This window comes from Parus major, chromosome 11 (assembly GCF_001522545.3).
Source record: "Parus major isolate Abel chromosome 11, Parus_major1.1, whole genome shotgun sequence".
Taxonomy (NCBI): domain Eukaryota; kingdom Metazoa; phylum Chordata; class Aves; order Passeriformes; family Paridae; genus Parus; species Parus major.
In genome coordinates this window covers 4,356,618-4,370,548 of record NC_031780.1, presented here as the reverse complement: position 1 = coordinate 4,370,548, position 13,931 = coordinate 4,356,618, and the positions used below count along the sequence as shown (strand labels likewise).

The following is a 13,931-nucleotide window of genomic DNA, read 5'->3' as shown; positions in this document are numbered from 1 at the left end:
AGAAGGAAGGAAACCTTGGCAGTGTGGCAGTGCCTGACAGCGCCATGGCCCTGCCCGGGCTGTGGGCCCTGCCTGGCTGGGGCAGGTGGGCACCGTCTTGCCGTGGTTCCGCTCCCCTGCTCGCCCCGCCCGGCCCAGGACTCTGCGGGCAGCAGCTGCATTGCAAGGGCCGTGCATCAGTTGTTATTCATTATTAGTGCTGTGGTACTGCCCTGGTGTCACTGGTGGGTATCCATCTGGTGAGCTGATGTCCTAAATCCAAAGGCACAGCTCAGGGCAGAGGATGCAACAAACCTTTTGCAATGCCCAGAGCACATGGAAAAATCTAGAAATTGGCTGGTGGCAAACTTTGGACTGCACTTCTTGGTTAACTTTCTGTGTCTGGAAAGCACCTGCTGTGTCATATGAGTGAAATTATAACAGACTATGGATTCATCAGTGGTTATCTGAGATATTCTTCACTAGCTGATACATTTATAACTTTGCTTTTCTACTTTTTCCTTTCTGTGTTATCACGAAGAGAATTACAAGCTGTACACTGATCTTCTGCTAAGAAGGGTTTGTTTGTTAAAGTCTGAAGTAGATGAAGTAAAACTGAGTAGACAGTTTTTGGATTTGGTTGGTTTTTTTTATGTCCATGTTCACTTAGTCACTTGCAGGGTGTCTTTTAGACTTTTTTAGTCCATATCAGGCTTTTCAATTAAAACCTATCAAAACAAGTCTTACACAAACAGTAACAAGTGATCCAGGTTTTTCATATGGTACAGGACACCTTCAAAATTTGCTCCTGTAATTCCTACAGTCAAAGGGAAAGAGTCATGTCTGTGTCTAAGCTAGATCTTGTGGCATGTTTTGATGATAATTAACTCTCTTTCTGAGTCCTGTAAGTGATGCTGGATCTTTCCAACGCAGGCTTAAGTAACTTCTCAGCAGAAGAGCGGTGATGCTTCTGTTACACACAGCATCTTGTATTTCACACTCTACTGGGCTAGAGGCATCCAGGTAATGGGGTGATGAAGGTCATCACAGAATTCTGCTGCATGAATGGGTAGAAAGATTGTTAATTCAAACAGTTGTGCAGTGATGGGTGCAAGGAAGGCTGAGGGGCACCTGTGGGTAAGACAGCTCCTGATGTTTGAAGTTCTAATGCCAAGGGCTTCTGTTATTTCTTTTACTATTAGGCAGCTCTCTGTGATGCTACTCTAAAACTGGAGCAGGTAGCCAAAACTGTGGTCAGTTAGGTTGATCAAATATTGCAATATTCTTTCCACCTTAAGTCAAAAACTTGGTTTAAAACTTAACTTGAAATTAGATTAAATCCACTGTTTTCTCTAGTTTCAGGAGAAAGAGCTCCTTTAAAAGGGGAAGTCCAGTATATTATATTCAACAGAAACTGTTTAAGAAGCCACCTCTGAGAGGCAGTTCCTTTGTGCTAAAGGAGTTATCTCTCAAAAAACCTGCTGTATTGCCCTTTATTAAATAGCTGCATTTAGAAACTTCTTTTCATGTTTTTCTAAATCATATTTCCTGTAACAGCTATACCTTGTACTGTAAAAGGCGGAGTTGATGTATATTTTTTTATCATCTCTAGAAAAACTATACTCATTTAAAAGTTCAGTTTTTTATTATTCAGTGTAATGTTGCACAAATGCTTAAACGTTGTCCCAGATCACAGCATACATGTTTTATTATGATTTCTAATGAAAAGAGCAAAGTGAGAAGACAGGGTTCCTTTTTTTTTTTTTGTCAGAAAACAGACACTGTTCGAAGATTTTAATTTAATTTTTTATTTTTTCCTCCTTTGATTTCATGTTTTAACAAATCATTGTAGTAAGATGACTGTCTTCTTAGGTTCAGGCCTGTCATAATTTAAATGATTATCTGATTATCTTCAGGTAGTCTAAAAGGATCATCAAGCATTATGGCCAAAAAATAATAAATCTGCTGTTGCTTACAATACTTTAACGTTGTTCACTCCTTCCCAGTTGTAGGATTGGGGAACATAATTTTTTTCAGTAGTATAAGGAAAGAACACTCCATTTTCTTTATTACTGTAACAAGCCAGTATAAACCACTAAATAATGTATATAATGTTTTGCAAACCACGGAGTTGTTCCTGCTGCAGAACACTTCAAGCTCACAGCTGGCAGTGTAGAGGTAAGAAGGGACTCTTGTGGCTTCTCTGTTAACTTTCAAAAAAAAAAAAAAGTGTTTATTGAAGTGGTAGAATTCAAAAAGGGATTTGAAAGATTGCACCGGACAGCTTCAAAGTCAGAGAGATCGCTCCTAAAGCAGCTGGTGACACAATGTTCAAAGGCAATTGAGTGCTGTTAATGAGAGGGAGCAGTGAAGAGCAGTCAGGAGACAGTGACACGGGCTGAGGGGGTGAGGGCTGGCAGAAGTTAGGAAGGGGAAGCGAGAAGTGCCACGGTCGAATTAGCCATGAACACAGAAACTGAAACTGCTTGTGATGGAGAGCAGTGGTCTGAGGAGAGAGGAAGAGAAGCAGAGGAGACGCCTTGGCTGGTGGCTGCATGCACAGAGCTTCTTTAAACCTGTCCTGCTCAGGGATGGGGTTAAGGGGGATGGCTGGGAGCTGTGTCACAGCAGCCCCTGAGACTTGTGTGATGATGATACTCATCCATGGGTGAAAGAGCAGGTTTCAGACCATCCTCTTTGTAAATAATCTCACTGAGGAGTAGACAAGCTTGTAATTAGCTGTTTGATGCTAATGTGGGATGTGGGAGACCGGAGAGCACAGAAACTTGCTATCATTTGTGAGATATGCTCTGTAAACATCCCTCTTTTGGCTGTTTTGTGCCAAAATGTGTCCCAAGTGCATGCACACAAATACCTGCCACCCAACATGTGGGTAAGGAAAGGCAGACTGTGTAGGAGAAACAGAACCATGAAGTTTTAAAAGTGCAAAATTGATGTTTAGATGTTGCCAGTGCCTCAGTGTTTGTATTACTCATGTTTTCCCTTCATTACAGTTCTCAAAATTTACCTGCTTTACAGTCTCATGTAGGTCTCATCCAGGTTTAAATTCTAATACAGTGCAAGAGTTTACACAAGCTGGTGTTGCTGGAACTGCCCTCTGTGAAGGTTGTTTGTGCCTCCTTTCCAGATAAACCAGCAAGGGTTAATGTTGGCCATGTACCTGCCTTGCATTTGCATGGGCAAGAGTCTCTGTTAGGTATCTAGCTACATAAATGTATTCTTTAAAGAAATGAAAATGCTCTTTTAAATATTGATTTTTCTCCCTTCCTTATATGTTTTTCTCTTTAGGACACTGAAGACCATAAAAGTTTGATTAAGAAGAAAAAATGCCCAGAAAGAGCATAGACTATGGAGTGCTGCCTGAGTATGAGAAGAGCCAGATTAAAAGGACCTTGGAATTGGGAACTGTTATGACAATATTCAGTCTTAAGAAGGGTAGCCCAGAAAGGAGGACTATTCAAGTCATAATGGAAACCAGGCAGGTAGCATGGAGCAAGACAGCTGACAAGATTGAAGGTTTCTGTGAGTATTTATAATGTGTACCTGAACTTGGAGTTACTAATAAATTTATGTACTTGTCAAATAGTAACTTAACAAGCCTTTTATTAACATGATGAAGATTTTGGCTGAGTTTGGAAATTTGCTGAGATACTTTGAATTGTTGTAATGTAGATGAAGAAACTACTTAAATATGATTAACATGCTTTTATCCTTAGTCTTGTTCTCAAAGTTTCATCTTTGAATATGACAGACAGTTTTCCATCATTATGTCTTACAAATTCAAGGGAGTAATTATTCTTTACTACTTCTCTCCAAAAAAAAAGAACCAACCAAAACACCTTCAAATACAAGGAAACTGATTTCATTTTTTTTTTGGCAATTTGCTGTCTCAGGATGGAAGTCATTACTTAGGACCATTACTGTAAAGTACCAATGACTTAGGAGGATGAAGCTGTGAGATATGAGGTGGTTTCAGGGCCCTGAGTTGGTATTGTCTCTTTAGTAGGTATGGAAACTGACTAAACCCACTATTTATAACGAGGTCGGGGAATAGAAAGGGAATGTAAGGCTAGATAGTGCTGCAAAAACTAGAATAGAAGAATAAAGTCAGACTAGTCCTCAGTTCTTATGAACACAACTGATGCCAGGAAAGCTCAGCCTGGGCTTTCTGTGATTTGTGCAGCTCAGGGTGGTGCAATGCAATTGCAGTGCTTGCATATGATTATATGGTAACTTGCAAAAAAATATTGTGAGCATGATTTTATTCTACAGCTGCTAAGTAGTGTTTGTCCTCAATAAAGGAATTGAATAGTATGTCTGAAATCCCGGAATCAGTTATTGGTCTGTTGAGGTGTGGATTTTTAGAAGATTTAGATTTTTTTTGGTAAATGCATTAGTCTTACATTAGTCTGTAAGGTTGCAAAGAGAGGCACTGAGAATTTGCATGATTTTGGGATTGTCTGAGCAGTTTTTCTTCATGCTCATGACATGAAAGTGTTAAATCTCTGCTACTGTTTCTATTGATTCCTGTCTCATTCCTTGTGGAGACTGGACCTGCAACTGGATATGTGGAAATATTTCCACTGAATAGTGGAAATAAAGTCTGGTTGTCTGGGAGGATTTTTTTATCACTAGTGGTGAAAATATGGTTTTATTCAATATTCTGGGAAAAGCAAACAGATCTGGACACTCAGTTAACAGGCACTCTGGATCACAATCTTTCGTTGCCCCAGTTTCTTACATGACAGATGAGGGTAATTATCTTTTCCTACAATGATGTGTGTGAATGCAAGTACAAGTGTATTGCTGGTACTGTGCCAAAAAAGTAGTCCTGAGAGGGCATGTACAATTCAGTTATGAGAGCCATGCTTGAATATTGTTTAGCAAATAAAGCCTGGGGTTTGCACACAGAGCAATAAGATTAAAACATAGCAGCAAATAACCACTTCAGTGAGGGAAGGAGACCTCAGAGTCTTCTGGCCAATCTCTGACTGTGTGTTGAAGTCTTGTTGTAGCCATTTGCCCAGAGGGGACAAATTTAAAGCTGAATGGACTGTGCATTGCAGATGTTGGGGACAACTTTTTCAGTCCTGTCTTGTAATCACCTTTTATCCAAGCTTTCTGGGGGTGCTGTGTGTTTGTGGTAATAAATTAACTCGTTTGCTTTATGCGTGGATTTTGATGCTTTTAAAAGAAGGTGAATATTGTAATTTGACTCTTAAACCTGGGTGATCCAGCAGGGTAATGACTTGGCTTCCAGATCCCCAGGCAGCCATTGCTAGAACAGGGAATATTGCTCCAGGCCTGTGACTTAGCCAAAGGCCATCTGCCTCTCCACAAAAATTGTAGTGCTGTAGCAGTTTTTTTTAATTGAGCAACGCTTCAGTGATGTATATAAAGATGGGTACTTTAGGTCTGAAAATATGTCCCTAGTCTAAAGCACAGATAAGCAAAATATTGTTTTATTGTCTTAAAAATGCCCCAACAAGCTGTATTTTGCAGGTATTGTTCCAGAATATGATAGGAACAGTTGTTCCAACTCACCATGAACCGTATCTGGTGTACTAGAAGTGAAAGTCACTGCAGTTTTAGCTTGCTGACAGTGTTTTTGCTGAAGAGGAAGGAACTATTTTATTTAGTTAGTTAGTTATTTGTATGTTGCTTCTTTTGACTGAGACTCAGGCTTTATTTTTGCTTGAAAAGTGGAAAAATGATGGAGCTTTCCTATTCGATAATTGAATAGAGCAGCCTCTTGAATATACATGGATATATGAATGACCCCAAATATATGCTGGTGGATTGTGTTGGCTTTGTGACAAATAAAACCCACATATTTTGGGGTTTTTTTTGGTTTTTTTAAGCAGTTGAGGGTAGAGAATCTGAAATATTATATTAACTTATGCTGTACAAAACCTAATATTCATGAGGTGATCTTAATGGTTGCTATTTGTGTGTGTGTCAGTCCAAAAAGAATTAATATTCAGTACAAGTGGCAAAGTTAAGATGGTTTCCTGTTCCGTGTGTGCTATTTTAACTCAAGTTTGGCAACTGCTTTTTACAGAAGGCAGAAAACTCAATGTTTGCATCTGCTGTGGGTTTGTGTTTCTAAATCAGATAGTGAGGAGAGTTCTTTAACTTTGGGACACAAAAATAGGCTGCTAATAGTGAAGATGGAGTCCAACTTTTATACTTTATTTTAATAGTCTCCCTTTGGAGAGCAGGAAAAAAACTATTTTTTTTTTCTCTCCTGAACTGCCCAGTGTAGTGTTGGGAATTTTGGATGTCATAGTGCCGATTTTCTTGCTGATGGACTGTAAATGTTTGAAGAACACTCAAATTCCTTTAAACCAGAGTTGGTTATAATTACTACAATGATCTTTATCAAATTTGGTTGATATTATTTTGGGAGTGATTTAAGTTAAACCTCACAATAACAAAAGGGTAGCTATTCTTATTCTGGAATAAATTGACCAGGGCAAGGGAGAGATGTAGGATTAGCTATACTTCTATAAATATTTACACAACCCCATGGGCCCAAAAGTGGCACTGCTGTGTATTTTAAATTGGATCTCTCATGAAAAGGCCCCTTTTGTTGGAAACCTGCCAGCATATCTGTTTAGAATAGAGTGAAAGAGTTGCTAAAATTAAGGCTCGTTCCTGCTCAGTGCAGATGTGTTTCTTTGGATGAGAAACTTCAGAAGACTCTTACTACATCCAGGTCTTTGGTGTGGTAATAAGTGAGGATTTACAAAGGGTAGGAAATCCAGTTTAAACAATCTTTGTCTTTATTGTGTGGACCAGATCACACAGTGTCCAAGTACTGGAGATTTTACATTGACCTTTTGAGAGACTGGAATTGCCATATACAAAAGGAATTTCTAACAGAAAGGACCTGGACAGAAACCTCTGTATTTCCCCCTAAATGAAAGAACACAGCTTGGTTGCATCCTTTAGAGAAGGATATGCTATTTCAACAGTAGATCAAGAGGCACTGTATTTCTGATTGTGCATGACATAAGTTTGAGGTGATGTCTTCACTGCCCAGTGTTAAGCAGTTAAATTCCAAGGTTAGTCTCACCTGTCTACCCAGACAGGCATTTGAGAGAATGAACTCATTTTTGCTCGAGAGAAGGAAAGTTTGGTTTCCTTGTACAGAGGCATTTCTTGTTTTATCTGCAACGGACCCTTTTCTTGCAGAAATGAATCCCTGATTGGGTGGGTAACTGAAGCTGTGACTTACCAGCATGGTCTGTTGCAGTGTGTTGCCTCCTTTTGGTTCTGCTGGGTATTTTTATTGTGGGTTTAACCTTTACAACTGTGTTTGTGCCTGGATGGGTGCCTTTGGGTCACACACACTGGGAGCTGGTTCTCCCCACCTCAGACTGTCCCAGGCTGGCCACACTGGAGGGGTGTTGTGCACACTGGGACAGCAGTGACAGGCAGAGGGGAAGGGAGATGTGGCCAAGGGAGGGCAGGATTTGCCAGGACTCTGTTAAGACACATGGCTGTGTCACCTGGGGTTTGCTGTCTGAGAGCACATTCCAGAACTCCCAAATGAGGCCTCCCAAATTGTGGTACAGCATTTATATGCACGTGAATAAATTAGGGCCCAAAGTTTTGATATTTAAGCTTGTAGAGCAAGCAGGTGGTGAGGTGTAAATATCCAGGAAGCTGATCCGTTATGGATATTCCATTCTTTGTCAGATGCAAAGTGCTTTCAGGACAATTATTAAGGGAAAGGTCTCAGTCACTAGAGTTGGATTAGTCACTGGAAAATGTGTGAGTTTCTGCATATTCTTCCAAGAATCCCTTGAGTGAAGGGATGAGTCACAGCCAGGAGAATTTATACTGTCAGAAATCTGTGGTGCCATCCTTGAATGTGCAAGTGTGTGATTCTCTGTAATACAAGCATGCTCATTTCAAGGAAGACTCTATTTGAGGACAGAAGATGGTTTTTCTGTTTTTGAATACCTAGGAAATTATTTTTTTTTTGCGTGGAGAAGTGACCTGCTTTTGTAAAATAACATAAATCATATTTTAATCCCTTAATTTTTGGACAAGAAAGATCCCCTTTATTTTTCATGTTCTTTATTTATTGCAAAAGACTCCATAATAAAAATATCTAATGACAGTTTAATTGTGCAAGCTCACAACAGGGAATAGTTTTAAAGTGTCAGAGAGCCAGATTTAGAAAAAGTTATATATCAGCTGTGAAACTGCTCCTTCTGTATGCAGAGTGAGAGGTCAGGGTGTAGGTAAGGGTGAAAGAGAAAAGGGAAGAGAAATGTTAGTATTAATTTATTCTGAAAACTTTCTCAGAGGATGAAGTGCCTGGATTGGGGAATGGCAGAGATGCAGACATCATGTCGATGGAATTGCAAAATTGTGAAGCAGAGGAATAAAGGCTATACTTAAACTGAAGCTTTTCATGCTCATGACACACCACAGTACAATAGTAGCCATTTCTATTTTTTGCAGCCCAGACCTTTATTAGTGCAATAGCACTATCTTGTATCTTTTTTTCATTTATAACAGAAGCCTATGTTTGACAGTGCATAACATGTTATTTGAGAATTAATGTGAACTGCTCATTTCACATTGTCTCACTGCTCTAGTTTTATGTGTAATATTTTCCCAGAATTTATAGGAAAAAATGACCACTTTTAAAATAAATTTGCCATCTAAAAGTAATTTAGCATTACTGATTTTTCATTTAGCCTACAGAAAACAGTTATCAAGTGTTAAGTTCACCTGAGATTTTCTTCCCTGCTGAAAAGGGGAGATTTTACAGAATTTGTTCTCTGGAACATGATTTAAAAAACTCAAACATAAAATGAAGTTGAATTTTCATGTTCCACAGGTAAAGGAAATATGGAAACAAAAAACAGGCTTAGTAAATTCATGTTACAAATAGAATTAGAACCTGTGGGAGCTGCTCTTTTTTTCTCAATCTGTAAGATTATCCTGTGCTTTGTTATACTGCGAAGCAGGAATCACTGTTTTCGACCAAATGTTGCACCTGCATATTTATTGGTCATAGCTCATTATAGAAGCAGTGCATCTATAATAGGGCTGCACAGATAACAGCACCAGGTCAGGCCACATTCAATTGACAGGGCAAGGGGAAATGCAGGGATCTCTAGTTTAATTTAGTGGCAACCTACTGTGTGTTGCCACAAGCAGTGCTGTTCTTCCTAACAAGGATTAGGGTTTCTTGTCTTCATTGTTTGATTTTGTGAATTTTATCCAGTGGTGTCTTTGCCTTGAAATTAAATTTTGATAATGTTGCTTTAAAGATCTTTGCTAAAATGACTGCCAAAGAGAACAAATTTTGATGCTGTGTATCCTTTAGGATGTCAGTTGAAGTTGGGGAACTTCAAAAACTAACACCTGAGTGTTCACGCATGTGGCTCACATTCTTAAACATCGAGTTTTTTTTCTACATGTTAAACAGCTGAGTCATTTATTTAGTAGAATTGTTAATATCAATATAAATTTGTTCTGTGGTGGAAAACTTTTTTATTTTTTTCCTCATTGGAGAAGGCGATATAAACATTTACAAATCTAAATGATAATATAAACATATACAGATTCACTTCTCTGGGAGAAGTGATGAGCATCTCTGTATTCGGGTGAGGGGTGTAAAATAAATGCTTAATTTGGCTTGAATACTGGACTTGATCTTGCTGATTTCTAGTAGGGACCTTTGTTTTCCTTACTGTTAGAAGAATTTTTGTCTGAATTTCCTTACTGTTTCAGACTTGAAGTAATAAATAAACTTAACTCAGGTTTAAAACCCTGTGTCTCTGTTCTGTCATTTGCTTTCTGTATTCTGAATCCTATTAAAGAACAATATGTCATTGTAAAGTGAATCCACTTCTTGGTCTTTATGGAGTAAAGGAACATTAAAATTCACCTTTTTTTGGTGTGTTTTGAAATGGCTGTATTTCAGTTATTAGCCGGGGGATCTTTGTGTAAGTCTTCAGCTGAGTACATGAAGCTTGGTTTCTGTGGTCAAATGAAAAAATGAATGTGTGTAGCCTCTAGCTCTTTTCAAATTATGTCTTCCCTTTAGCAGCTCAGTTCTGCAATGTCTGATGCTAACTTACAACGACCAGACTTCCTGTCATGGCCAGGCAGCAAAACAGGGATGGAAGGAAGTACACAGACCCAGCACCTCTAAATTGGTTGATGAAAGTGAGTGTGAGATGTAGGTGCTCCATCTTTTTCCCAAAGTCAGGTTTATATGCCAACATTTTTGTTTTATTTTGTTGCATGGAGCAGAATGTAAACTTTTACGAGCACATACGTACATTTTACCCTATTCTTATGCCATTTTTTGGAGGTGCCCTTGAATTTTTAATATGAAAACAGTAGCCAGGTGTACAGCCCCTTGAATTCAGAGCTCAAACTGGGAAGCACTTTAACAGTGCTGTACTGAGCAATCCAGTGAGAAGTTATGAATTTAGTAGTAATTTGTTGTTACTGTACATGCCTGTGTGATCTGATTATGTAAAACCTTGTGGGTTTAAAAAGGTGCACTTCTCTAAACCTTATGTCAGTCACTCAGCTAAATCCCCAGAGGACCCCTTGGAAAAGTACTCACGGGTACTTTCTCAAGGTGCACCACGCTGTCTCTCATGTTTCATCCTTGCAACTGTGTTTTCAGAAGTTTTGTGGCTTATCTGTAATGACTTCCTTGGGCTGCTGAATGTCTCAGTAAACATCTCTGTTTAAATGAGCTGAATTTCTTTCCCTGCCAAATCTGGTCTGCCCATGCTGCAGGACATTTCTGCTTTCTGGGAGAAGCCTCACCTGTTCCCTCTAGAGTCACATACGATTTGTGTTTCCTTGCTGCTTAGAAAAAAAGAGGCTGTTAAAACACACCTTGGGTAGTTAATATTTAATTCTGCAGAAGTGAGAGCAGAGCCATGAATGTACACCATGAAGTACATTTGCAAAAGGATACTAAAGGCTTTCTTCATTCACTGGCCACTCATTTGCACACAGCCTCTGTAGCAGTGGGCAGTTTCTGCCTTTCTAAAATGAAACCTACTTTGGAATATTTTGTAATGCAAATTTTTGGAAAAAAAATCTATTTCTGAGTGCAGAATGTTGCTATACATATATACACATGAAAATGCAATTATATACATAGAGAGAATGGCCCATGTCTTGGTGCACACAGCTTGGGTGGTCAGAGTCCCTTATTTTCTTCAAAACATTGCCAGTAGTTTCCCTTAAGCCCTCTTGAAACTTATTAAAATAATGCTCACAGCATGATTTCTGACTCCGTAAGCCTTCTCTGAATCTCTCTGTAGGCTTTTTCTTTTCCTTCATTAAGTACATGACTGAGCTCTGATCCGAGCACCATTTGTGGCCACGGATACTGAAAGACTCCTGGGGAATCTGGGCTTTGAATCAGGAATGTTATCTTACAGAACTCTGTAGTCCATAATGGCAGATTTAGGTAAACTTTTACTGTTAATGTAGACTTTTCTATCAAGGGTACCTTGATGGGTTGGCAGCCCATGCATTTATATACAATCAGCCTGATGTTCCAACCTAACATGACCTGACTTGACCAAAGGTGTTGCAAACTTGCCATCCTCCAGTGAATTTAGATGGAACTTCTAGCTCACAGAAGCTGCTCTGCTGGCAGCACTGGCTGGTTTTCAGCAGGGTCTGTTCCCTAACCCTGTCTTTTCAGGTGCTGGATGGTTGTGTTCCCACCCAGAGGTGGCTGGTGGGTCACCATCGTGGCAGACAGAGCCAGAACTTCTCTCTCTTTGAACAGCTCCGCTGGTTCTCCTGCAATGAGGAGCACTGTGTTGTGTATAACAATGTAATGTTTTTTTGTAGTTTTCCTCTTGACACAGTTTTCTACCTTTGGCTATCTTGTATCATGTCTTCCCCTCAGCCTGCACAGCACCTGCTGTATTGAAATTCAGGGTCTGTTTTACTATTTACCTCCGAGTGTGACTGAAGGAAATGTAATAGGAATTTGGACCTGCAAGTGTGTGACTGAACATGATCACTGCTGCACGGTTATTTGAAAGGAGATCAGTGGAGATGTTGAGGATCAAAAGTTAATTGTTAAGTTCATGGCAGTAAAGAGCTCTGTCAGGTGCCCTGGAAGGCACTGTGCAATTAATCTGTGCAGTATTAGGAAAGAATGTATGTAGTAGTGTAATGATCCATTGAATTCACTGATTTGCTAAACAATAACACAGCAGCAGGAGCTGAAGTTTGGCAGCTTCAGGCTCTGAACTGCCTTGAATACATGTCCAGATCAGAGCCTGAGTCAGCTTGGTAATTGAAGGTGCCTTGGAGTCTGGTCTCCTTCAAGAGCCACTTGAGGGAGTTGTCAGAATCAATCTGTGACTGATGAGGCTGCTAAGGAGATCCTTTCAACCTGGGGAAATAGTCACGTAAAGGAATGGATGAAATGTAAACTAATTGTGGGTTTTAGAGTGGCAGTAGACTTCTATAAACTCATTGGCTGGGGACTGGCTGTGCTGGGGGGAGTGTTATCCTTGTCTTGCTCAGTGTGAGTCAATTTCTCTACAGAGCATACTTTGATTCATGTTTTCTTAGGGAATGTTTTAATCTTCTTTCACCTTTCTTATGGAAATTACACCTGCAAATGTATTGGATTTGATTTTACTCTGCAAGATGTATATGTCCAGGTCTGTGTTTGTTTGGGTGTATCAGGCCCCAGGAATATGTGTCTGTGAAGCCAGGGCAGGATATGGCTCTGCAATTTCCATGTGGGATTGAGAAGGAGGAAAGCTCCAGTACTTCAAGGCACTACAAAGATAGTGTGTCTGAAGTGCTGTATCTGGAGATCTGGCATGGGTATGAAATTACATTTTAATTGTTCAGCGACAGATTGTGCTGCAAAAAGTTCACAGTAACTGCGTAACAACTAAGTTGGTACAGTTGATTTACTAATTTGAATCTGAAACATGTTGCAGCTTTTTCTGGTCTGCTCCTTTCTTGATATAGTTGACATAGTTGAATGGTAACAGCCATTCTGGAGTTACTGGGCTTCATGTGGAGGTGACTCCAGACCACCTGTGGAGAAGGCAGAGCTTAGTGCAAGACCAGAATTAATGCTTGGTGTTCATATTTCTCTTTTCTCCCTTAGATTCTCTACATTGGCTTTTCTTTCAATAATGTAGAGTAATACATCTTAACCAACACTGTGAAATTAATTAAAATACATACAGGTAGTTTATATTCATTTTCTGACACTATAATGTGTATTATGTCTTTATTTCTGTAAAAAGCTAAAGAATGTTTAATGAACTTGTGTTTTGTACCTGTTTCATTTATTTTCTAAGGAAATGTAATGATATATTGCCCAGATTTTGTAGGATGTATGGAATATGTTGCCTGAAAATAATAGGGATGTTAAATTTTGAATTTGAGTTTTTTAATATAAATATTTCTTTCTCCTCCCTTTCACCCAATTTTGTTCTCTTGCTGAACCATTTCTCTATTTACTGAACGTTTAGCAATTAGGGTACACTCTAAACTCTTTCTGAAAAACCAGTTGGAGAAGCAATAACATGTCTGTGCATACAAAAATTGTTGTGCCACTATGTATATAGACATAGGTTGGTGCAGGAGAAGGGGATGGTGGTGTTGAAAGGCTGTAATGCAAGGAGAAGGACTGTAGTGAGTGTGTGTAACTGAGGGGAGACATTGAGTAAATTTGTGTGCTTATTTCAGAGGTTAGTGTGAGGTAAGAGCCCTGGAAATGACAACAGCAATGCAGGTTGTGAAATCTCTTTTATCACTGCTTCTAATTTGTACTTTGAGAGGGCCTTTTGTTGTGTTGTTCATGTGTGTGGATTTAAAGGAGTCTGAAAGGAAAGGTGTGATTCACTTTGAAGTTAAAACTGTGTTTTTCAGCAGGGATTTGT

General features: G+C 39.4%; 1 protein-coding gene across 10 annotated transcripts in view; it reads left to right on the top strand.

The window, feature by feature from the left end:
* Positions 1-13,931, top strand: part of PLCG2 (phospholipase C gamma 2) — a 68,228-nt gene that overhangs the window by 13,654 nt on the left and 40,643 nt on the right. For 6 of the 10 annotated variants that reach the window (XM_033517269.1, XM_033517270.1, XM_033517267.1 and 3 more), the window contains one exon: positions 3,289-3,522. In XM_033517269.1, the coding sequence (XP_033373160.1) occupies positions 3,327-3,522 (196 nt within the window). In that variant the 5' untranslated portion in view covers positions 3,289-3,326. Of the gene's footprint in view, positions 1-202; positions 1,003-1,063; positions 2,158-3,288; positions 3,523-13,931 lie in introns of those variants that run through there. The other 4 variants (XM_015639833.3, XM_015639832.3, XM_015639834.3 and 1 more) reach the window with 3 other exon arrangements.